General features: G+C 42.0%; 1 protein-coding gene across 1 annotated transcript in view; it reads left to right on the top strand.

Moving 5' to 3' along the window:
* The first annotated feature begins 7,960 nt into the window (after positions 1 to 7,960).
* Positions 7,961 to 24,112, top strand: part of ZNF804B (zinc finger protein 804B) — a 240,653-nt gene continuing 224,501 nt past the window's right edge. Inside the window, 2 exon segments of the mRNA XM_050892458.1 lie at positions 7,961 to 8,167; positions 8,170 to 8,379. Of these exon segments, the coding sequence (XP_050748415.1) occupies positions 7,961 to 8,167; positions 8,170 to 8,379 (417 nt within the window).

Genomic DNA, 24,112 nt, shown 5'->3' with positions numbered 1-24,112 from the left:
AGTTTGAAATTTCTTCAGTGCCTTTCATATCTTTCTTTGTAAAGTCTTTTTAAAGGTTGTCTGCCGAAGTATTAACGTGGACTGATGATGAAAGGCCGGCAACAGGATACATACAGAACTAACAAGGTGATCTTGTGGTAGTGCATAACAAATACTTCTGCGGAAACGTGAAGATCTGGGATAGCTTAGGTAGTACAGTGGTTTAATTGGTGTGAACATCTCAGACTCAAGTTCTGTACTGCTTTGCTGAAGATTGCTAAATCACCTCCCTGTCATTGAGTTTCCTAAAAAAATGCATTTTATGCTGGCACTTCAGCAGAATTTACATTCGTTTATTCTCAAGTTGTACAAAAGAGTTCCTTTCTCCTTCTCATTTTTTATCTGGAGGGGCTTACTGAACTACCACACTAAGTGGCCCTCTCCATACAGAAGCTTGTCACTTCCTTCTTATGACCAGAATGTATAGAGTTCCCAGGTCAGTGATCTTTATCCAACTTGTGTGACATCTCAAGCATTCTCCCTCAACCCTCTTTTACCAAGCTGAATTCTCATTCGCTTTGTAAAAAGTAACGTGACTCCTTCTTTGACAAACGTGACTTGAGAGTCCTTTGTAAACCGTACATGTTCTTATGCTAGTTAATAGGCCTCAAAGGCTGAAGATGTAGCCAGATTAAAAAATAACATATATGTGCTGACAGTCTATGGGTGCCTTATGGCAATGCTAGTGCAAGACAAAAAGGGCGATACTAACTTGTCAAGCTGAAATTGTCTATGGAAGTCATTGTAGGTGTGTGTATTAGCACACAGTGAGTGCAAGCATGTAAGTATGTTCCTTGAGGCAATGTAAGATAAACTACCATTGCAGATAATACCAAGAGAAAGGAGACGCCTTACTCTGCCAATGGAAAAATCTACATGACAGAAGTTGTCTTCATTATTCCTTTGCAATGGGAGTCCTCTCCTGTTCTTAGGCTGCTTCATTATGGTTGTCCTTGGAGCACTCCTTGAAACAAATGAGTACGAGCAGGAAAAGGGATTGACAGCTGTGGTTATGTTGGTTATTGAAATTAATGTATCTGTGGCTGAAACATATGCCAACAGCCTCTCTGGCTATCTGTGGATATCATGGCTACCTATGGAGACCTTAAGCAACATTTTCCTTCTCCTGACATTCTTTTAAAGTAATTTTAAAATAGCTGTTCTCCAGTTAATATGTAATTCTGGTTCCTAATAATAAAAAGCAGTAACATTACTCACCTTTTAGATATTAAGGCCACTAGCACATACAGTGCTAACCCCAGGAGATCAGCCTGATGACCATCGACGAGCAATGAAAAACATGAATCACCTCTCTTTTGGATGTACAGCAAGTAATTAAAGTTTTGGTGGGATTTAGCAGTAAGAAAATGTATGAAGACTACAAGACTTGAAATGCAAACCATATTCTTCCTTTAGAAAGAGATTGATGTATTAAATATTTATGCAAACATAATAAATTGGCAAGTGTATGAAAACACTGCTACGCCTTCATCTCTTTCATATATCATCTTCCTGAAAAAAAAAGGATCTGTTAGTAAAACAGAATTGGAGCTCTGCTATATAATTTTTATATCAGTGGCTACTTGCCATTATTCTTTCTATGTCCATCCTAATTTAGGTAAAGAATATACCTAACAACTAAAAGAAACCAATGAATATTATTTCTGAATAGAAAATGGAAGATATCTTTACATCATTGGACACATACTCTGGAAATACTGAGCTCTTGTTAATACAGGATTAAAGTCCTATTTGTATTACCGACCTATTAATTTAAGTGAATGGCATGTCCAGCAACCTTCTGAAAATAATAGATTTCTTGCATATTTTTAACTGATTATGAAATCAGCAGTCTTCCCCAATATCACCTAGTAATACTTAGCATTCTCCTTTTGACTGGTTACACTATTGAGTAATTCTTACAATAATTCTGAAGGAAACACTATATTGTCTTTTTTTAGTGATAAAGTAATGCAGAGAGGTTGCTGAATGTCACGTAAGAGATATATCAAAGAAAAGTTAGAGTAAGGATGAATTATTTCAATGAGATTCTTGTTCGACTATATGACTTTCTTTAAAACCAGTGGAGCATGAGCCTATAAGAAAAGTAGGGCATGATTTACCACTCTTCACTGATGTATACACACGCACTTGGGTTTGATCATCATGAAGACTGCTGTATTTGCTGGCTACACAATTAATAGCAAGCTGTAGACTATAAAGTGATTGTTCAGCACTTAGACATTCCAAAAAGCTCCATCCAAAGTAAAATGGTGTCATTGATTCTGCATGGACTAGAGAGTAGAATAACTTAGCCAACAATGCTTCAAGTGTATAAACCTTGACAGATTCAAGTTCTGGGTAATAGAAAGCTGCTTACATAAGTGATTCACAAGAGGAATGTAACTACTATTTAGATAAAAAGAGGCAGCCTGGGATTAAAAATGTTTGGATAAGCAGTATTGTGTTTACTTCAAATGGAATAAAATAGGGAAGGACTAAAATATTCTAAATTAATTAATGAAATAAAGACAGATATAATGAAGCTTTAACTAATACTTACTTCAGGAAAAAATGTAATTGGTGTCTTTTAAGATTCAGGAAAAAAGAGCAGAGATTTGAAGTTGCCATTTCACTGAAAGCAAAACAAAGAAGCTTTACACAGACCAGCTCACCTTCATAAAGAATCAAACTTTACAAAATGTTCCCCAAAATATATCCTGCACTGAGAAAAACAAACCAAACATTCAGGCTAAAATTTATGCATGTGATCTACAGATATGTTGACTATTTCTAATATATGGTTCTAATTTACAAAGAATTAGGACTCTCTTGAGATATTGGATAATGTCTTCAGGTAGAATAATAGGACAACTAATGTTGTAATAGTATGTTCCAGGCTTCTGTAAGAGTTTGTTACCATACGTGAACATACTTAACAGGTGAAAGTTTCTACAGAAACTGATTCTGTTGATCTCAAAAACTGTCATTGGTTTCAGTGGGGCAGGAGTTCACTTTTCATGTGAACCCTGAGGAATTAGCTGTAGTTATGGAGCACTAGAATGGAGAGCAGTTAGAGGTTGGGTGGATGGGTTAGAGGAACTGAGGGTGGATGAACATGTAGTTTAAGCAGTTACAATCCAAAGATCTGCATATATTGCCAGGACTTGATTTACAGCTTTAAAATCTCCTTTATGTCTGGAGATAACATATACTGTAAAGCTGCACTAAGATATTTCTGTTATATGTCAGGAACTTCATTGTGTATTTTTGTACCTGAATTATCTTGCCAGGACGTTGATCTCACTCACTCACTCAGTATTGTGAGGAAGACTGCTTATAAAAATCACATCAGCATTACAGTATGTTCTTACTGTAGGATTCACTTGGGTTCTTCTGCGTTGGAAAACATCTCATGTTAAACTAACTCAAGTGAGAATAACCAGACTGTGAAACAGTATTCAAGCCATGTGTCTACACACCCTCTGTTCTTGTTTGACTGCTAAAGTAAAATTTCTAGAGGTGTAGTGCCAGGAGATTCTTTGCACTCTTTGAATTTTCTCATGTCTGGAGGCATGGGGAAGGATGTCTTTGTTCTTTCTGAGCACAGTAAAGGGATTGTGGAAAACATTTTAGGACTGGGGCCCTTGGGCGGATCTAGCCTGTATCCACACTGAGGAACGGTTATGTTAGCAGCTGGCGAATCATGCTAACTGTAGTTTTTACCTATGCAGCAGAGAATATCAGTATAATTGACTTTGTGTGCAGGTGGAACTCACATTAGAAGCAATACTTGAATTAGAATTTAAATAAAATTCACAGTGTAGACAAGGTTTTAAGGGTATGTCTATACTGTACTCTCTAATGCTGCAAAGAAGCATACAATTTAGCTCAACCATTAAAAGTAATATGACTGCATTAATATGGTTCTCTGCTGCCTGATTTTCAGCGTATATTTGTGTCAGAACTAGTGGCTTTAGAGCTAGGCTGGGTATTTCAATTTGACACTACATTGTGCAATGAGGACAATCCCTACAAAGAATAATTAGAAAATGCTTACAGACTTTTTTGGGGGGGGCAATAAATGCCATGTAATCTTTATTAATGATAAAAAACTGTGTAAACCGAGAGGATAGATGAACTGGAGAACATTTCATTATTCTAATCATCATCTTTTAGTGACAGGTGACCTGCGTCTCCACTTGCTTGCGTCTTGAAAAGTCACTAACGCTTTTGCAAAGAAAGCATAATGTTCTGAAAGGTAGTATTTTACATCTACTGTGCTCAGCTGAAAACTACTTTATGAGATCTAGGGTAGTGAAGGATTGGACCCAGGTGAAACTACTAATAGTTAAGGCTCATATTTCTACACGGCCTGTGATGAAAGAGAAGAAGGTGCAGCATCTCCAGAGACTTGGGGGAATGTTCAGGGAGTGCCATAATTAATAACTAATCGTTCCATTTGACAACTCTTAATCTCATTTTCTCAGGCTTGCGTCCTACAGATTGTTTATAAATTAGATTGGTGGTCATAGTAACTATTCCCCCAAGTTTGCAAAGTGAAGTGAGCCTAAAATGACTTCTACTTTTCACAGCAGGGTCAACTGAGCACATCATCCTTCTCAGCAGGATAAAATGAGTACTGTGTAGTCTACTCTGGGGCAAATAATTTCCCTTTCATACAATCTTAGTAAATGAACTGTGGAAGACTCTGTAAGTTTAAGGAGCAAAGTACTGTCCCTTAGTCTACAGTGAAGCTCTTGCACAGTTTCAGCTTGTGCTGAAGCTCCTCTGCAGGTGACACGGACTGGCCAGTCTGTCTGCGTAGCTGCAACACACAACACGCATCTCCATTGTATGCATGTGGTGTGGGTCTTCTGTACTGTCTCCCTCATCTTGTAACAGAACATCATCGGCTCCGTGGAGCAAAGGACTTTCCGTGTCTTTTCATAACAGAAAAGGAACTGAGACCTCTATGCAAGTTGTTGAGATGAGATGTAAATTCTCTTTCTGTTCTGAGAAACAACAGCTGCATCATAGAGAAGCAAAGTTTTGGAAAGTTCATGGCATTGCCAGAGAGAAAAGATGCTTGTCTTTACTTCCAGAACTGCATATTCAGTGCGGAGTCAGAAAGTCAAGCTGCAGACCAAAATTCGAAGTGAAGTTAATACTTTTATCTAACAGGATTGCAGAGGAGTTATTTCAGAAAGAACTTGTAGTTAACAAAACATATAAATTATATGCCAACAAGAATAAATTTCAAGTCACTCACACAACTGTGACTTGTAGGAGGAAATCATCATGAAAGCTCCTTTTTGCCACCAAATTAACAGTGGATAACTTTTTTCAGTTGTCGTGGTTTAACCCCAGTCAGCAACTAAGCACCACGCAGCCGTTTCCCCCTCCCCCTCCCAGTGGGGTGAGGAGGAGGAAAGGAAAGGAAAAAAAGTAAAACTCGTGGGTTGAGATAAGAACAGTTTAATAACTAAAGTAAAATATAATACTAACAATAGTAATAATGAAATATAATAATAGTAATGAAAAGGAATACAACAAAAAAAGGAAGGGGGGGGGGGGGGAAGGAAAAAACCCAGTGATGCACAGTGCAATTGCTCACTACCCGCTGACTGATGCCAGAGCTGCGATCTGCGCCTCCCGGCCAACTCCCCCCTGTTTATATACTGGGCATGACGTTCCATGGTATGGAATACCCCTTTGGCTAGTTCGGGTCAGCTGCCCCGGCTCTGCTCCCTCCCAGCTTCTTGCACACCTGCTTGCTGGCAGAGCACGGGAGACCGAAAAGTCCTTGGCTTAAGATAAGCGCTACTTAGCAACAACTAAAACATCAGTGTGTTATCAACATCATTCTCACACTAAATCCAAAACACAGCGCTGTTCCAGCTACTAAAAGGAAAGTTAACTCTGTCCCAGCCGAAACCAGGACATCAGTATGGTAGTATAATTTCTCAAAAGCCACTTTCCAATGTAAAGTCTTACTTCAGGTAAGTCCTTCACAGGTCTTGTGCGGCACTGTATTGCTCCCAGGCCCCAAAGCCTGATCTGTACTGATTCATGGGACTGTGTAATCTATGATCCACAACAGGCTTTGGCAAGGAGTCTCACAGCTCAACCACACATGCAAAGAGCCAAGTCCTTGGATTTATTTCACACCTGGGTTTTACGAGCTAAATTACCCCCACGCCACAGTTTTTTACATTGCAAAACACTGTATTATGGTTAACATAAGGATGTTCTTAACTTCCAGCTTTGATTATTCCAAGTTCAGATGCATTTTTTCTTTATAACATTATATATTTATTAATAAAATACATAATAATAGATTTGACCATTTGTATATATGTACATATACACACATATAATCAAATTTTATATTGTCTGTGAAACATTGTATACTAAGACTGTACAACACTATTCACATATACAGCCAAAAAAATGACATTTGATTTGTCATGACCTTTTTATCTATACAGTTCGGTGGCTTGTGTGAGATTTTCTTTTTATTTACGTTAGGCTCATAGAAAGATAGCTCTTGAGAGGCTAAAATTAGAATGAGTGTGGCTTATCAGTTTAATTCACTAAATATCTGAAGACATAGGCTTTTACAGGATTAACTGAAAAATCTGAAATAATTCTTATCTACAGTTTAAAGTAATCTACTTCGAAGAAATAAATGACCTGCAGGTGACTACAAAGGCCGTGTGATTTATTGATTTATTTTTATCGACTTAGTAAGTAGCAGAGCAGAGACAATACTTGTGACCTGATGAAAAGAAGCTGAGTGTGCCCAGGCAGGTCCGAGGTACATCGCGCCTGTCTCTTGCAGAAGGGCAAAAGAACAACCTGTTTCAGCTATTTAGTGGTGGAAGAATGTCATACCTGCGATTCTACGTAAATCATTTAGGTCGTAAATGACACCACACACCTAAATTCACGAGCTTTCAGGGGGGACGATCGCGACAAGCACGGTCACAAGCTGCGGGGTGTCCGGGCAGTCTGGGCAGCTGCGCGCAGCCCTCGTCTCCCCCGCCGCGGTCCTGGGCGAATTTGCGCCTCCAGCCAGCAGCGGGAACCGGAGCCGCAACGTTTCCCGTTAGCCCGGCACCGCGGCTGGCTGCGGGGGGGACGGTGCCCGCTCACATCCCCGGCACGGCCGCGGGAGGGTGTTCCCCGCCCCGCTCCGCACCCCTGAGGGCGGGGAACGGCGGCAGCCCCTGCCGGGGACAGCCTGCGGGACAGCGGAGGGGAGGGGAGGGAGGGGATGCGGGGGACAGGTGGGAGCGCAGCCAGAGGCAGGCGGAGAAGGGACGTTACCTCCCCGCCGTCGAAGGCGGGAAACTTGGGCGAAGAGGAGGAGGTGGGCGGCCAGCGCGCCCCGCCGCCTTCCCCCTTCCCCGGCCCGCTCCGCCCGGGGCTGCCGGCCGCGGCCCGCTCCTCTCCCCGGAGCGGCGAGGGGCAACGTCCTCCCACCCGCCGCCGCCCCCCCCCGGCCGGCTGCCGCCCTCGCTCCGGCCCTACCCCTCCTCCGCCCCCTCGCACCACGCACCGCCTTCCCCCGCCGCCGGCGGAGGTGAGGCGAGGCGCGGCGCCGACTGCAGCGGCGGCACGGGAGGACTGGGGCGGCGAGGGCTCTCGGCGGCGGCCGGCTGCATCCACCATCCAGTCCGGCGGAGGGAAGAGCCATGGGGAGCAGCCGCCACTCGAGCCGCCGCGGAGAAACTCCCCTCCGGATGTCGGCTGCTGGTGGCCTGGTCTGAGGAGGAGGAGGAGGGAGGAAGGGAGGGAGGGAGGGAAGGGGGCCGTAGCAGCGGCGGACTGTGCAAGTTGCGCTCTGCCCTTCTTCCTCCCGGGCCCGTCTCCTACCCGCGGAGCAGCATGCGGACTGGCCTCCGCGCACCCTCAAATGTGCTCTGGCTGCCGCCGCTGCTGCCGCCTTCAGTGCATCCTGCTGCTGGCAGCGCTAACCCGGGCGCTGGATGAGACGGGAGGGGGGAGATCGCTGCTGCGGTTCCGCCCGCTTCTTCATGCGGGCTTCTGCTCCGGCGGGGGTAGCACCGCCGCCGCCGCTGCCGCCGCCGAGGAGGAGGAGGAGGAGGAGCCGGCCTGCCTTCCCCCCCGCCGCCCGCGGGGCTGGGGCGCTCCCTGCGCTCGCCCGCCCGGGGGGCCCGCATGGCGTGCTACCTGGTCATCAGCTCCCGGCACCTCAGCAACGGGCACTACCGCGGCATCAAAGGCGTCTTCAGGGGACCGCTCTGCAAGAAGGGCGCTCGCTCGCCGGTAACTGCCACCTCCTCGCTCCCTCCCTCACTTGCCCCCCGCACGGTAGGAGCGGTGCGGGCGGATGGGTGCGCGCGGGGCCGTGGGTGCCCACGCAGCGGGGCGGCCGGCGCGGCGCGGGCCGCGGGGGGCGGCGTTGGCCCGCCGGGCGCACCGTGCGTGGGCGCCGGCTCGGTCCCGCTCTGCGGGGCGGCAGGCGTGGGCGCTGGCCTCGCCGGGCGGCTCAGAAAAGTTTCTCCGCTGGCGGCCGCCTGCGTGGGGCCGAGGGGACGGGGCTGGGGAGGCGGTGCTGGCTGTCCGCGGTAGGGCAGAGGGGTTGCCCTTTAGTTGCGGCTCTCCGTGGACCGCGTCTCGGGCTCATGCCGACGGAAAGGTTAATTTCTGACGCTTTGCAGGAAAGTTGGAGGCTGCTAGAGAGGAAGGCGCGGTGTCGGCTCCAGGTGTCGCGGTTTAGTACCTTGTCCAAGGTTTTGACGCTGCGGAGGAGGGGGAGCGATCGACCTTCTGTTTTCGGCTGCAAAAAAAAGGAACTTGCGCGTTTGGCTGCGGCGTGTTGTGAACTACCTGTCGAGACCGACAACTAGGCAGAACACGCGTGAAGTTTGGGGAGGTCCTGCGGAGACCAGAGACCCGTCGAGCTACCGCAGACGGTCTCTGTGAGTCGCTGAAGGCGTTCCGTAGGGGCGAGTAGTGGGTGTCAGGCTGCGGGCGGGTGGCGCCGTGCGCCTGCCGCCGCCGGGGCGGAGGGCAGCGGGGTGCCCGGGGGGAGCGGCCGTGCGGCGGGCGCCCAGGCGGCGCCGGAGCGTTGTAGCCTCTCCTCCGCCTATCGATGGTGGTAGTAGTATCGTAAACGCTTCCGTAGCCGCGACTGAACTTTCCCTGACAATGTGCCGGATCTCAGTATGTGAAATACAGAGGGGTACGGACCTGCCGTCCTCCGTACTGGACTTGCGGAGGTACCATGGGCGCCTTGGTCCCACTGGTGGGACTCCCTCCGGCTTCGGCAGGTTGAAGATTGCTTCGACAATCTTTGAGCAGGTTGTGCCCCGTGACATACCTGCACCCCAAACACCTTTTGGAAACTGCTTGTGCTGACAAGGTCTCTGCTTTCTGTTTCTTGACTTTCAGTGACGGAAAGTGACAAATATTTCATTATTCTTCTAAAATCCCTTCCGTGTCATACGCCAGCACTCTGATACAGCACCTACAGGTTCTTCCCTTGTACTGCTGTATCTTTCGTGTGCGATATAATGCAACTGCACCGTAGGTATCATCAATCAGATGTTGGCTGAGCTGTGTTTATGTTCTCTGACCCGTGGAGCTGATCCACCCTTGTGTGTGGAAGCTCCCAAAATGCAGGAGACATTAACTGAGATTTCTGTACAAAATTATAGAGGTAAAAAGGAAAAGACCTCAAAGATCTAAAGTGGGAAGAAGCTTGATTGTAAATACTTCGTATTTAGTAGAACTTTAACAACTGATGTTCAAGTCAAGGAGTATCAGAAGTATCGGAAGACATTACCCTCCAAATAGTGTTATCTTCCAAATCCTTCACTTTCCAACTTCTTTCCCTTTCTTTCTAGCTACCTACTGAGTATGCACATCACTCCTCTCAGTCTAAATACTTAATGAAATAAATGTAATTATCTGACTCCATTAACAAATCATTTTTAACATAATTCTGCTACCAGCTGGGAGTGATTTTTGTTTAAATGCAAATATCAGAGAAAAAGACCAACAAATAATTGTATTGATGTTTCTTATTGCTTAAAGGTGTATTCTTTTTTTTAAAAAAAAAAAAAGGATTTTGCTTTAAATTGAAGCATCTTAGTCTGAAGCCAACTATCTAGGGTTTAGTAGAAAAGGGAAAAAAATTACAAAGTTGAAAATAACCTCAGGTCTCTCTCACTACATAGAAGCATTCTTTCATGTGAGCTTTCCAGACTTTGAAACAAGTAGGAAGAGCACTTTGTATTGCCTTTTGCTGGGATAGAGCCTCTTGTCTTTGAGAGTCACATGACTAGGAGTTGGGATGCTTTACGTGGTTTGAGACCATTTCTATAGAAAGGATTGAGTTTTAACAATCCTTAGCTTTCATTCTGAATTCTTGAGGGAAAACTTTCACTTTTCCACACACATTTCTTTTTTTTTCTTTATTTCCTTTTGCTTTTTTTAGTGGCCACTCTTTGAAGCTAGTCAGGCTTTTGAGGTGGTAGGCTAAGCCCTGTGGAGAGGGAGTGGTGGGAAGCTCATGGGAATAAAGGTACATGATAAATTAATGTTTTATTAATGCTGGGTAATTGTGGCTCTAGAACTCTTTTACTTTTATGTGTTTGATATTTAGCATTTACTGCTGTTTTCATATTTTCATATAGGAGTCCAGATTTTAGGAGAAAAATAAGGGATGCTTCGTTCGCAAAGTAGATAATAGTTTGCTATTAAATACTGAAAGCAGTGATTTTCTAGAGTAATCTGCATGTGCCTACAAACTTAAAACTTTCCAGACCATGTCCTTCTTGCTCATCAGTGTGTATGAAGTTGGGAACAGTGAACAGCAAACAACACCACCTGGACACATTTTTGCATTATGGATGTGGGAGTCCTGCATATTGAGATTTAGTATTGACTGAGGTAGTAAAACTGTTTTAAGCATGAAAAAAAACCCCACACAATGCAAACAAACCCTCCAACTATTTGTATTTTCAGTCAGCTATGAGTTAAACTTGGGACCACTTCTTATACTTAAGAAGGAAGTCTTAAGAAAGTGGCATTTATTTGTATTCCCTGTGCTGTGCTTGTGCTTTTATTTAATGCCTCCTGATTATAACTTTGAAAGATACAGATTATGTCTTGCAGTCATTTTTAAAATGCTGAACTTGGAAGCAGCCTTGAAGATTTGATTTTATAGTTTGTACCATTAAACAATCTTATATTTGTACACTATGAGCTATCTTATGCCTGAGTCTACACAGTCTTTAATGGATAACATGTACCTTTCTATATTTAAAGTGTTCTGTATTAACAGACCATGAAATGTCAGTAGACTTAAGGCTATCCTTTAAGAAATGAGAACAGAGGTGAATATTTTAAATACCTTTATCAAATTTCATGGCTATATGAACAAGGATTTTTCAGTCTGGATGTTGCTATAGTATTTATTTAGCATACTTTGCTGTTATTGTGTCAGAAACAATTCTGGTCCTTCTTCATGGTGTGCAGAGAGACCTTTAGCTGTAGTAGTACTAAGAAGAACAAGATATAGAGGACTACAGAGATAATACACTCTGTGCATGTGGATGTGTGGTGACATTGTCATAAAATCTTTTTAAAATTCTACCTTTCCTTTGCCCACTTTCACACGTTGGAAAGGGGGCTAGCTATGAATGCTCTGAAGCTGGGATCTGAAGTTAGTGGTAATGAATTCAGAAAGAGTGGAATTAGAAGCAGTCGCCAGTGAATCATGTATCAATGGTGGTGTGACAGACTTGCACGGGGAAGGGAATGCTGAGTTTGAGCGCAGTGCCAACGTTACTGAGGATAAAGGACAGTTAGCTGAAGGAGAAAGCTGCTTATTTTAGAGACCTGATTCTGTGCTTTAAGCTGTTTTATTTTATCTGGAAAGTTATGTTCATGAACATATTAAGATCAAGTTTTCTGTCTCTGAAAATTTCTATTTAATGAAATGCATTATGATACAGAGATATTACATATACTTCAGATATTGTCTACAGGATTTTTGAGTCCTGAATAGATTACATTGATCAGTGTACTGGTTTTAGTTTTTGCAGTCATGATAGATATACTGTAATATTCACCTGCAGCCAAACCTGCTCAGAGGTTTACTGCCACACCTCCCAGGCCTAGCAAAGCTGGCACTGAAAAGGACTCGGCTGGGAAACTTTCAAAGAAAATCTTCCAGGATACAGCAGGAAATGGTACTGGGAATTCAGCAGATGGCCCCCTTGCTTCTGAATCATTTCTGAGCCAAGGATGTTATTAGGGTGCACTGTTCCGCTTGTGGCTTTTTAAGGTGAGATATAAACAAAGTCTCGTTTACTACTTGTTATTTAAAGATCCCTTTGTATTTTGAAGGAAATAGAAGACTTGGAAGACCCAGTGCCTTAGCCAATTTCTGACTTGGCTAATTATTTTTCTTCCGTTGTTCCCTGCAGCTTCAGCTGAATACAGTATTTTTCACATACTTCTCTAAGCTTTTTTCTAATAAGGCTGTCAAGCAGCTGCTCCGTTGCACTTAGTGCTTGCCTAATTTCTTTGGGGGTGGGAAATGCTACTCTGTTACACAGAGCTACCTTTTAAAAAGCACAGCTCTCACCCCATGTCCAGAGGCTCCAGTAGTTCTAAGTAAGTACGTTGCAGGTACTTGGAAATAATGACTGTTTACTTGATACTGAGCCACAAGCATGCTGTTCCAGCACTAACGCAAGTGTAACCAGGACTGAGTAGCACCTTGTTACTCTCTGTAGCGGATAACAACACTGGGCACTTGGAAACTTCTTAGAAAATTTAAGCATATTTGAGGACTGAGGGACCATAAATGGAGAACAGGAGGGCCATGGCACGAGCAGCTCTCTCCATCTGCCTGAGCCTAACGGGGAAATGCTAGCACAACCAAGTCTGCCACAAAGAATGCCAGTTTTGTGTTTGCCACCAGTAAGGAGAGACATGTGCCAAGCACAGTTGTCAGAAAGCAATTTAAAGGCTGGACATGGTGAATGTGTATCACATGAAATGGGGTCTAGGTGGCAGCAGGTTAAAAGGAGGATCCACCGTACATCTGGGTGATGAGCTGGAAGACCAAATAACTCATGAGTTTCTGATCATAAGCAAGTCATCCCTCAGCACTGTGGCTGCATCCTCAGAAGCACTGAAAGTGGAGAGGAAGGGTATGCTCTAGGCATTAACAAAGAAAATGCATGGGAAGGAACATTTCAGTTAAGAAATATAGTATAAAGGGACCAATAATGAACCAGCAGCTCCAATAAATAATCTGGTTTGGGTAGTTTCTATTAAAGGAAAGGGGGAAAAAACCCCACCTGTACTACCAAAATAATGTAGAAAGAAAAAGAGGGAGAAATAGGAAAGAAAATGGAAAGTGGTACTTTCACTTTTTTGTGCCAAAAGTCTCTGGCAGCTGCCTCCAGCGGCAGTGGCCACCTGCCAGGGGGGATCCTGCGCGCCCCACTGAAAGCATGGAGCTGGCTTACCGAGGTACCTGCCTTGCACAAACGAAGGGAAGGCACTCCTGCTTAACTATTTCTAATCTCATTGATTCCTGGCACTTTGTGTCTCAGAGTGGGCTGAGTGTGTTTCCTACCAACCGTAATGCCTCCACTGCGCTGGAGAATATGAGCATTCCTGCAGCCCACGCTCAACCCTACAGTGACCTTATTTCCTGATTTTGTGGTTCCTATTACTGTGCTTTCTGTGCATTTCTGCAACACGTGAGAGACGGAAAGAACTTTCAGAAAATATGAATGTGTTTTTAGCCACATGCAGCCTTGCTGCTCATGCCTTGTATTAAACCTGGTTTTGGGGTATGTATCACTTTTGAGCATATTTTGTTTCTAATTTACTCAGTGGGTAGCACTTTGTATATAGCATTGCAATTAAATTTAATCGTCTTCAACAAATTTCTGCCAGGGCCATTTCCTTCACTCACAATTAGCAGTAATGTTAAACAGGTGCTTTATGTTTGACAGCACCTTTCCAGCATTCTAATATTTTTATTGGTCCCTCAATTGAGTTCTTAAAAGCAGATCGATTTCTCTCTTATTTTGCATGTGGCAATGCTTGTTTGTCCATTACTTCCAGAGTTATTGCTGTTACATCCATTTGCATTCTTGCTTTCAGTTCATATGCATTTTACTCACCCAGAGCATAGCAGTTTAGCTGGGTGGTTTTTTTTTTTCTATTGTGCACTGTGTACAAGTTTGAAAATGGATGTAGAGACCTAGTGTTTGTGAAACAGGTGCTCCCTCGGATAGAGGGCTGAGCTGTCAACCAGGCTCTAAGCGTTAAAGGCTGTTCCTCTGCCTGTTCCTGCCCTGCTTTCTGGACTCCTGCCCACACGTGCTGTCCATGGTAAGCGCTCGCCTGCCTGCGCTGGGGAGGATGCTCCAGCTCCTTCCTCTGGCTAAGTAAACGTTTTGTTTTGACCACTTAACGACTAAATAAAGTGAGTAAGTTTGTTTATGCAAATACTTTCATTTGAGATAAAAACTGCGGTCAAAAGAATCTCATAATCTGAATCTACTTGTTCCCTGCCAAAAAGGATTTGCAAGAGCTCCCTGCAAAAGGTTGCTAAATAGAGAAGGAAAGGAAAGCTTTTCAAGACTGGCCAGAGTGTAGGCATTTTTTTCCTGCTTGGGTTTCCCTGATGGACTGTATAGCCTTTGGCTACGAGGCTTGGGGTTTTTTGGGTTTGGGTTTTTTTTGGCATTTAACACCAAGAACCTTTGTTAGGTCTTTTTATTACATCTCAACTCATTACTTTAGAAGACTTAAGTCATCATTACCTGCAAATGTCATTTTTCTCACTTGCATTAGGAAAGCTGTAGGGTGTATTAAGAGAGTGTGGAAAAATATTCCCCTGGGGAAAATGTTGACTTTTCTGTGGAAAAAATAGAAATTCAAAATTTTTTTATCTGCCTGCCGAAATACTGTTTTTTTAAAATGCCACTGTAGTACACTGTGAGAGATTTAGTTTTACCGCTTTATGTGTCTATCTACCTGTATAAGCCTGGCTTGTTATGTGGACATATCTTCTATGATGCCCTCAAGGTCTTCACTCTGGAAGACAGTGCATCACATTTGTTACAACACACAGCAGAAGCTGTAATCCTTCTTTTAGAGCTCAAGATTTAGGAACTTACTGTGAAAGTTTTTTACACCTACAACAGTAAAAAAAAAAAAAAAAATCATGGATCAGGGATAATTTATTTAAAAGGTCAAATTAAGTTTATTACAGGGTGAAGTCAATGTCAAAGAGAAGTACAGATGCGTATGTGGGCCTGCAGGAACCAGAATTCCCAACCTAACATGCAGTACCATTAAAATCCAGTTTGTCCCTCCAAGGAAGTAAGTGGTCTTCAGTGGGGAAAAACAGTCATTTTGCAAACATATGTGCATGCAGAAGTCCATGCATGCAAACATTCCCAAATAGCAATAAGAAGATCCTTTAAAAGAGCTTTTTAGCATTCACCTCAACAGTTGCAAATGCTGTTTTTTCAAGACTCAGCCAGCTCTGCTGTTAGCCTTTGAACCTTCAAAACTCTGAATGAACAGTATTAAAATAACTTGATTTATGATGATAATCTGCATAGGTGATACCAGAGGCAGCTACTGTAATATTAGAGCTAGATATCCAGAGTTCACTCCTGCATTTCTGTATTTTATATGGGCACGTATCACTGCTTGTCTTGTACAATCAACGACTGCGCATGAGTAACAAGATTTGTCATGGTGTGTGTACACGTCTGAAAATGCTGTTCACTGCTCAGAACGTATTGTTCTGCACCCAGTCGTAAGACACTTTAATGACAGCTTTTTGTTTTTTTCATACTAGACTAAATTTATGTGCATACTGGATGAGATGTAAACATCATCATCAAAATTTTGTCCCAGTTCCATAGTTATGCATAATGATAATTGGCAAGCTGGTTCAAGTAAAGAAATAGAACTATTGCCGGGAGATTGCATGCAGCTCTGAAACAATTCATACATTAATCAACTCTAGTTGATATCAATTTTTCAATTGATGTTTTCCCTGGAACACATTCTAAAACAGATTTAGTGCATTTGTGTCAACAGAAATATTCTATCTATGTTCTGCTCAGACTGAACTGGAGAGATGTATTTGATGTTGTTGAGAAAATTCTCAGTTGTAATCGGCTGTAAATCTGCAGCCTGCATTTCCAACTTAGATTGTAACATGTTAGGAAGGCTTGTGAAACTAGATTGGAAAGTGTAAGGACAGAACTTCCTAAAATACACCCTTTGATAGCAAAATATTTGGTAGATGGGATTTTTGGGTTAAAATTACAAATGAAATCTGTACGAATACTATGATCAGAGGGTTTGCTAGAAATGCAAACTCTTATGGTTATTAAGCTGTTCTATGTATTTCTTATTTTCAAAGAAATGTTTTCATATTCAGATTTTTGTAGTTCTAATTTTAGTAGGTTTTTGTGGGTTTCAGAAGTGATCAGTACAAATTTTTTGTCTCTACTAATCTTCATTTTTCTGTGCTAATCATTACATCTTCAGTGGAAGTATGACTTTCTGGGAGATGTGAAAAGCTCTGACCACTGATTTTTTTCAGGGGGTGGGGGGAGGGGTGGGTCCAAGAAGGAGGAAAAGGTGTATATTCATGCCACCCTATGTTAGACACTAGAAAACCGAGTTCAAATCTTGATATTTTGAGCCTATTCTTGAGCCCTTGTCTGTGATTACAAGAAGCTTCTGGTGACGCATTACAGGTTGACAGGGAAAGAATCTGCAGTGATCCTCGCTTTAGTTGCTTGGTGAATATCGTGGTCCAAATGCTGGCTAAAGGCGGGCGATCAGTGGACTGGATAATAAGAAGGATTTCTCTGTGTGGGAGAGGCATTGTTTACTTCCAGATGCTGCTCTGATTGCCCCACTGTGCTGGAAGGCATTACGGTGTAGGAAGAGAATATCCAGGATGGCCACAATCCGCATGGCCACAGGTCTGTGCCAAACAGCAGCCGAGAGGCGTACCCGTCATCTCAACACAGGGAGTGGCTGCCTGGTCTGATGAGCACCAGATCAGAAATTGTCACATAGCTATTGAGAACTTGTTTAGAAAATAAAATTAAAAAGCGCAGTCATGTAGGTCCCCATAGAGCAAAAGACAAAAGCTCACGATGTGATGTGTATGCAAGTAGTTTGTGCATACCAAATAATAAATACAGACCCTGTAAGTGTCACTGAATACATACGCAGCTTCTCCTAGCTGTCTGAATGCTTAACTGCAGTCCTTATAAAGCTGTACTACTGCTCTTCCTTGATAGAAGTCTAAGGTTATTATGTTGTATGCATCTACATGAATGGACACTGGCATTTCCCTTCTTCAGTGTTTCAGTATACACTTACTTCACTGTAAAGAAAAGATAGCAAAACCTACATGAAAAAATAGTTTAGTGAGCCAAATGAAGAAAGATTATGTTGGTACTACATACAAAGATTTCAAATTTTCATTGGAATGATAAATATATCCTTGGCTATTAAGTGTGGCAAAGAGGCAATGTAAGGAAGGCTGAGAAATGTTGGAGACAGTGATTTACTGACAAAATAAACAACACTTTAAAAAGGTTCCATTTCTGAGAGTGAATGAGAAATTTTTGTGGTTATTAACAATCAATAGAAAAATCACAGATGTGTGTTTGCTCTTTGATGCAGACATTGTGTTCGTATTCTATAAAACAAAAATGACATTGAAATAATTGTTGAATATGTAAACTTTCTGGTTTTATATTTTGTTCATTTCTTCTGCTGAAGACCTGTTTATCACCATAGTGTATTGTATACCATGTGGAACAGGAGTTTTTTATTAGGTATATATTGTACAATATATGTGTTTTATTGCTTAGCATTATAATAAGCGTATTTTAGAAGTTAAACTTAAAAAAATACAGATGCAGCATTGTGGTTATTTATCTCAGAAGTTAACCCTCCTCTCAACATAAACAAAAAACGGTCTCTAAATTTATTCCCTAGAGGACATGTCTTATTTGAAAATGATAACACTTGGTGGAGAAAGATACGCCTTTCATTTTGGCTAGGTTAATAAATCTGTGCAGCACAGGTTTAGAGCTCTCCTCTTGTTATTGGGGAACAAGTTTTCATTCTGTGAAGTTTAAAAAAAAGAGTATTGACAGCATTGGGCTTTATATTATATAAAGCAGCTGTGATGGCTGAAATAGGGTTATATCCATATGCCATGTTATGACTTCTAATGGGGAAAGGAAAATAGAGCAAATAAATTTGGGTTTTTTTTTTTTCTTTTAGTATCTTTTTTGACAGCTGTATACTAGTCTGGGTATCTATTCATAATATTATTTCTTCACCTTAAACAATCACTGACTTTGTAGGTGATTGAATTTGATATCTGTGGGTTGTGGGATCAGCCTTTAAATGTTTATGTTGATTTGCCTACGTGACAACTTTTGTCAGTAGAGATCATTATAAACAGCAAATTGGAAGAAGTTAAAAAATTTGTTTCCTTGAAAGGGGTTTAAACCAGTTTACAGAATGACTTAACAGAGCCTGCATAATCTTCACAGTCAATAAAACCAAAGGCAGAGAAATGTGCTTAAAATCCACAGCAAAAATGTTTTGTTTCCACTGTCTGTTCTTGAAGACTTGCTCTTTAACTTATAGCAAATGAGGCTTATTAGGTATGTACACTTAGAAATATTCCAGTAGAAAAACAGTTTTCGAGGCTTTTCTTTTTAAATCTGGAGTTCATCTGTAAACTTAAGTAATAAGGACCTTGAATGCCTTTTCCCTCTACCCAAATACAGTTGCTTATCCCAAGCTTTTTCCCAGAATATGTCTAATTGCAGTAGTGTTGTCTTCCTGATGCTCTGACTAGCACGGTCTGAAGAATAAAATTATGATTAAAAGAGTATTTGAAATATGTATTTTTAGAAACTATTTTAACTACTGTGATTTATCATTGTACCAAACAATGCTGTAACCTTGGATAATTAAAAAAAATCCCAAACCCACCAACACCCCAAACTGCACCAAACCATGCCCCCAAACACAGCAAAATAATCAGAGTTAGCAGGTGAGATCACCATCAATGTGATGAATCAGTGGCAGCCTTTCTTCCTATCTCTTCTCAGGTAAAGTTCAGATCTTGACCTTCCACTTGCCTGGGAGCCGTTATAGAAATCCTAATTGGCTTCCTGATTGCCTGTTAAGAATAATAACTGATTAAGTAATTGTAGCACCTTACGTTGAAGAGTTTTAAATACATAAAGCATTCTGAGCTGTCTCCTTACAATAAAAGGTATGGCTGCTCATGTTATAAAAGAAACTCTGTTCTTTTCTATCACTGTTACATACTTACTTAGCTGTGTCTATACTTCTAACCTCTGGCTAATAAGGATGGTGACTGTAGGCATTAGGCATTAGACAAAGATTGATGCTTTTGATTACAGCGTACTATAGGATAAATTGTAGGGTTCAAATCTCTTACAGAGTTAAAAAGGATATGTGGTATCTGAAGAAACATAGAGGTGTCAATTTTCTACTTGATGGTACTAATACATTTTGATAAGATCTGCATATTAAGAATGAGCCCTCAAGTACAGTGATTTAGTACTGCAGTTGTACACTGTACTTCACAGTGAGTAGAACAAACAATAAAAATGGGAATCCTTGCCTCTGCTCTGAAGGACAGCGATCAAAGAAATGTAGGCATTACAGCTGCCAGGCGTGGAGAGGACTTGGCTTTCAGAAGTGACTGGAAAGAGGAAAGAAAGGGGGGTAGTAAATGTGAATGGGGAGGTTAATTGCAGAGTAAATGAGTTTGCTACAGAAAGCGCTGAGGCTCAGATCCTCAAAGGCTATGTGTATATTAGTAAACAACACCAGGGAACGTGCCAGGCACTGGAGCTTAATCAGCTAAACTATGAAATTGTGAGCATTGTTTCTAGTATGCTTGTGGTGTCAACCAAGTGGCGCTGTCCCAAACATTTCTTGGAGAGGGTTTGGGAACTAGGATAGGGCAGGGACCATTACCAGCATGCGGTTTCCCTTCCAAGAGAGTTTAACAGCACTGACATGGGCTGCTCAGTAAAGGCAGGTAAAAGCCTCCCTTCTTTTTTTATCAGGTTTTGAAATCCCTCCCCTATACGGAACTCCAAACCACCTACTGGCAACATTGCCGATCTGCTGTTGTTCCCCAAACTATAACTGGGCATTGAGAGAATGGTGGGTGCCATAACACAAAATTGTGCTGGGGAGCGTTGTAAAAAACCCGATGTTAACAGTCATGTGCTAGTGCTTGAGCCCATGTCCTGGCTCTGTTTAGTTACTAGAATGAGTGTAGCCTGGGCTCCAGCTCCATTAAGGGTATGCAGAAGATAGGACTGTATCTTGGAGTGTGTTGGGACATCCGAAGATTGAAGGGTAGTGGCTGGATCTCCTGGCAGCACTCTGGTGGGTGGATCAGATGGAGCAGCTGGATTTCCTCACAAATACCGTTACAAATCTGTCTCGTGCTCCTGACAGTAGGAGTCCCAGTAAATGTGATATGCATATGCTGACTGAATGAGAGAAAGCTCAGCTTCACCACTCGGGCAACGAACTTCAGAGATATAGAGCAAGTGAGAGGATATTGGTGAATCATAATGAGCTTCTTGGATTGCTTTCTGTAGTTCCTTCAAGCATCCTTAAAATTCACAGGGAGCAGAAGTGTCCAGTGACTGTTCAGGGCAGGATTTTAGCTTGTGTAAATCAATGTATTTAATTGATTGTGTTTTCCAAGGCTGATTTATGCCAGTGTGGATCTGGTCCTCAGATTTTATTTAGATTTTATTTAGTAAGTAATCTGGCTAAAGTTAGTGAATACTAGTTGCTAGGACCTCCAGGGTTGAGACATCACTGTGATTCAGTCACAGAATTTCAATTAGAAGGGAAATGCAACTATGCTCCAAAAATGAAACCTTGTATATTTTTGGTGGACTCTATACAGTGACTGTCTTTTCTGTACTGCTGAAACACAAACAATGCTGGTTAATTACAAACCATGCTGCTATAGCGTATATATTCATACAGTAAATATAATACCTTTCTTGTTATGGAACACCTCTTTGATTTGCACACTTCCCTGAGAGCACACAGTTTGACCCAATACTTGCTTCCACATTCCTTATCCTCATAGCAGATAGATGTTCATTAAGAAGGACAATTCTGGGGTTATTCACTGTGGGATGATGTTATACTATATATTTTAGATGCTCATCGTAGTCACATCAGTGCCACTTGCTTTCATGACTCAGGTTTCTGGTTGGAATAAAGCAAATCTAAGTAAAAGACACATATAAAGCACTTTTTATCTTTCCAGCAGAGAAAAAATTCCACAGAAGTCAGTTGCAACTTTTGCTGGGTTAGACATGCAGAGCAGTGCGTTTTTGAAATGTGAATTAGTGATCAGACTTAATACCCCAATATTAATTCATATTTATCACTAACCTAGTGTTATCTTAATATCTGAATATTAAGCTAATATCCTGTCCCCTGCTGTTACAATTTTTGTGCGTGAGTGAGTGACTAGGCCAGTTAACACCAGCTGTTGATGTAGTGAAGTGATTTGTTTCCTATGGAGGACAAGTGTCATTTTCAGGTTTCTTTTGGAATCTAATGCACAATGTTTTATTAACAATATAAGTTGTATTTTCTGGGTTTGTATGTTTAGCTGCCCTGTTAGGGATTTCTGTTTGTTTCTTTTCCTCTTAGATTACAGTGTTGCCACGCTGGTAATTTCCTCTAACGTGATATGTACCAGAAACTTGCCAACAATCATTATCTGTAAGGCTGCTCGAGGAGGAATCCTGCTTTTTAATGACTTCAGTGAGACCCTGCCCTTGGATGAAATAGGAGGGCTGGCATTTATTTCCACATAAGATGTTCTCTCTTCACAAGAGCAGAGAGTCACTGTGCTGTTTCAGTTCTGCAGGTAAGTGCACACCAGGGATGCTGTGGGGATCTGGGTGACTGCAGGTCACTGAGTGTTGGGAAAGTTTTGAGCTTGGTGCTTTGCTGGACAAAAGGGATTCACCTTTGGGTAGTCTTATTCCTACCCAATGCCACCATTAGGCAAGTGAGAGGTGGAGGTATCTTGCTTTACTATCTCGAGCTAGTAAATATTTCCATTGTGATACTAAGTGATGATCTGGTAAGTCTGGAAAATTGCTACTAGAAAATTAAGTCTGGAAAGATGACATCTATGGGGATGCCAGAAGTTTTGTGACACTGCTTCAGTTTCTCTAACTGGAGTGGATACATACAATAACTCTCTGCTGGCCCTCCTCTTGGTATGTCCACTAGCAGTGCTACGCTACGTGCACTGTGGTACCTGCCAGTCACTGCTCTCTCTGTCCAAAAGTTCAGGAGGAAACTTGCAAAAGAACATGGAAGATGGAGCTGTGAAGGGCTGGGTTGTTCATCCTACCTTTCTGAGAGGTGCTTGGAGTTCATCATGGTTCAGCAGGCTGGGGGTGATGTGGAGAACTGCCTTGGGAAGGTGAAAGGGACAGGAAAAAAGGGGAAGCTAAATATGGGAAAATACATGTTTTTTTCCATTGGTTTGTTTTCGTACTGATAGCATGCTAGAGAAAAGGTATTCATCCACGGCCAAAGGTCTGCAACGTGACAGTAGATCTAAAATAATTGACACAAAGAAGTAAAAGCTTTGGAAAACAGAATTTTGGCAATTGTGTGTGAGGATATTTTTGCGCTCTCTGTAGCTGGTTAATGAGCTAGTCTGCAACTGCAGCTGGAAATGGACTGAGCTCTCTCACTGTGATATTTAGCTTACTGGCACTGGTTTAATGCCAGTCCCAAAGCAACTGAAACACAGATACAGGTTACATAGGATTTTAGCTAATTTATGTGTAGTTAGTCTGGATGTATGTATGGGTTACAGGCAATGTGATGGAAAAAGGGTTGGTTTTAGTACGCAGATAAGTGAACTGCCTCCCTTGCATGACTGTAATTCCAGTGTTTTTATTAGTGTGTGTAAACTATAAACTGTTGCTCTGTTAGCACACCGAGTGTATTTATCACAAACTAAAAGTCTGAGAAAATGCAGCTTTTGTCAGGAAAAAATGAAGAGTTCCCCTCTTCAGGTATGGTGCTGAGAATGATTTTGCGTAAAGGAGGGAATCAATCAATAGCTTTTTCAGTTGCAGGAGCACAACTTTCCATGGTAGGTATGTCCCTAGGAAGCACAGTTTTTAGGTAGGCATGTGCAATAATTTATGTCTGAGCCATTTGTTAATGTTGGCAAAGCGTCACAGGTGCTCTGAGTGCTTATGGCAGGCTGGGGAGAAGAATGCAGCAGCAGGTTGCTGCTTCATCCCCGCACCAAGGGCTGGCATTTGTACACAGTGAGAGGTACATTGGAAAGGTACATTATTTTCCCCTGTAACTAGTACAGGAATTAATCGGTGCTTCTCATAGTAGTTTCAAGGAGTTTTACTGAGCTCGGCTTTCATGATTTTCAGCAAAATCTCTTGTAAAAATGTTTATAGAAAATCCTGTCTCCCATGCAATTACTCTGCCATATGCAGTGGCACATCTTACTCATTCTTTGAACATTTTATGCTCCCAGGGGGCTTTAAGAATAAATACTACCACAGAGTACAGCATTAACGTATCAAATTAATTTTGTGTTATACACACAGAGTGACGGAAAAAGTCAATTCAGGGCTTGATCCTGCATATGCTGAAGCTGAGAAGATGTCTTGGTGTTATTTTGGTTTATGATTGGCACATAAAGGTCTTGATTTTTTTCTAGTTGTATAAAACCCCATGTTATTAAATAAATATGGGTATAGTATATTAACAAAAACCAATGGCAAATAAAGAATACATTAGGTTCTTCTATAAGGAATATAATACCAAATTTCTACCAACATTTTTGTTTTTCATGAAGAACATTTGCAGTCCTATAATTATTTTCTGAAGCAGAAAGTCAGATTACTTTCAGATCATTATATCA

This window comes from Gymnogyps californianus, chromosome 2 (genome assembly GCF_018139145.2).
Source record: "Gymnogyps californianus isolate 813 chromosome 2, ASM1813914v2, whole genome shotgun sequence".
NCBI classification, from domain to species: Eukaryota; Metazoa; Chordata; class Aves; order Accipitriformes; family Cathartidae; genus Gymnogyps; species Gymnogyps californianus.
The sequence above is the reverse complement of the archived record's forward strand: the minus strand, read 5'-3'. Positions and strand labels throughout refer to the sequence as shown.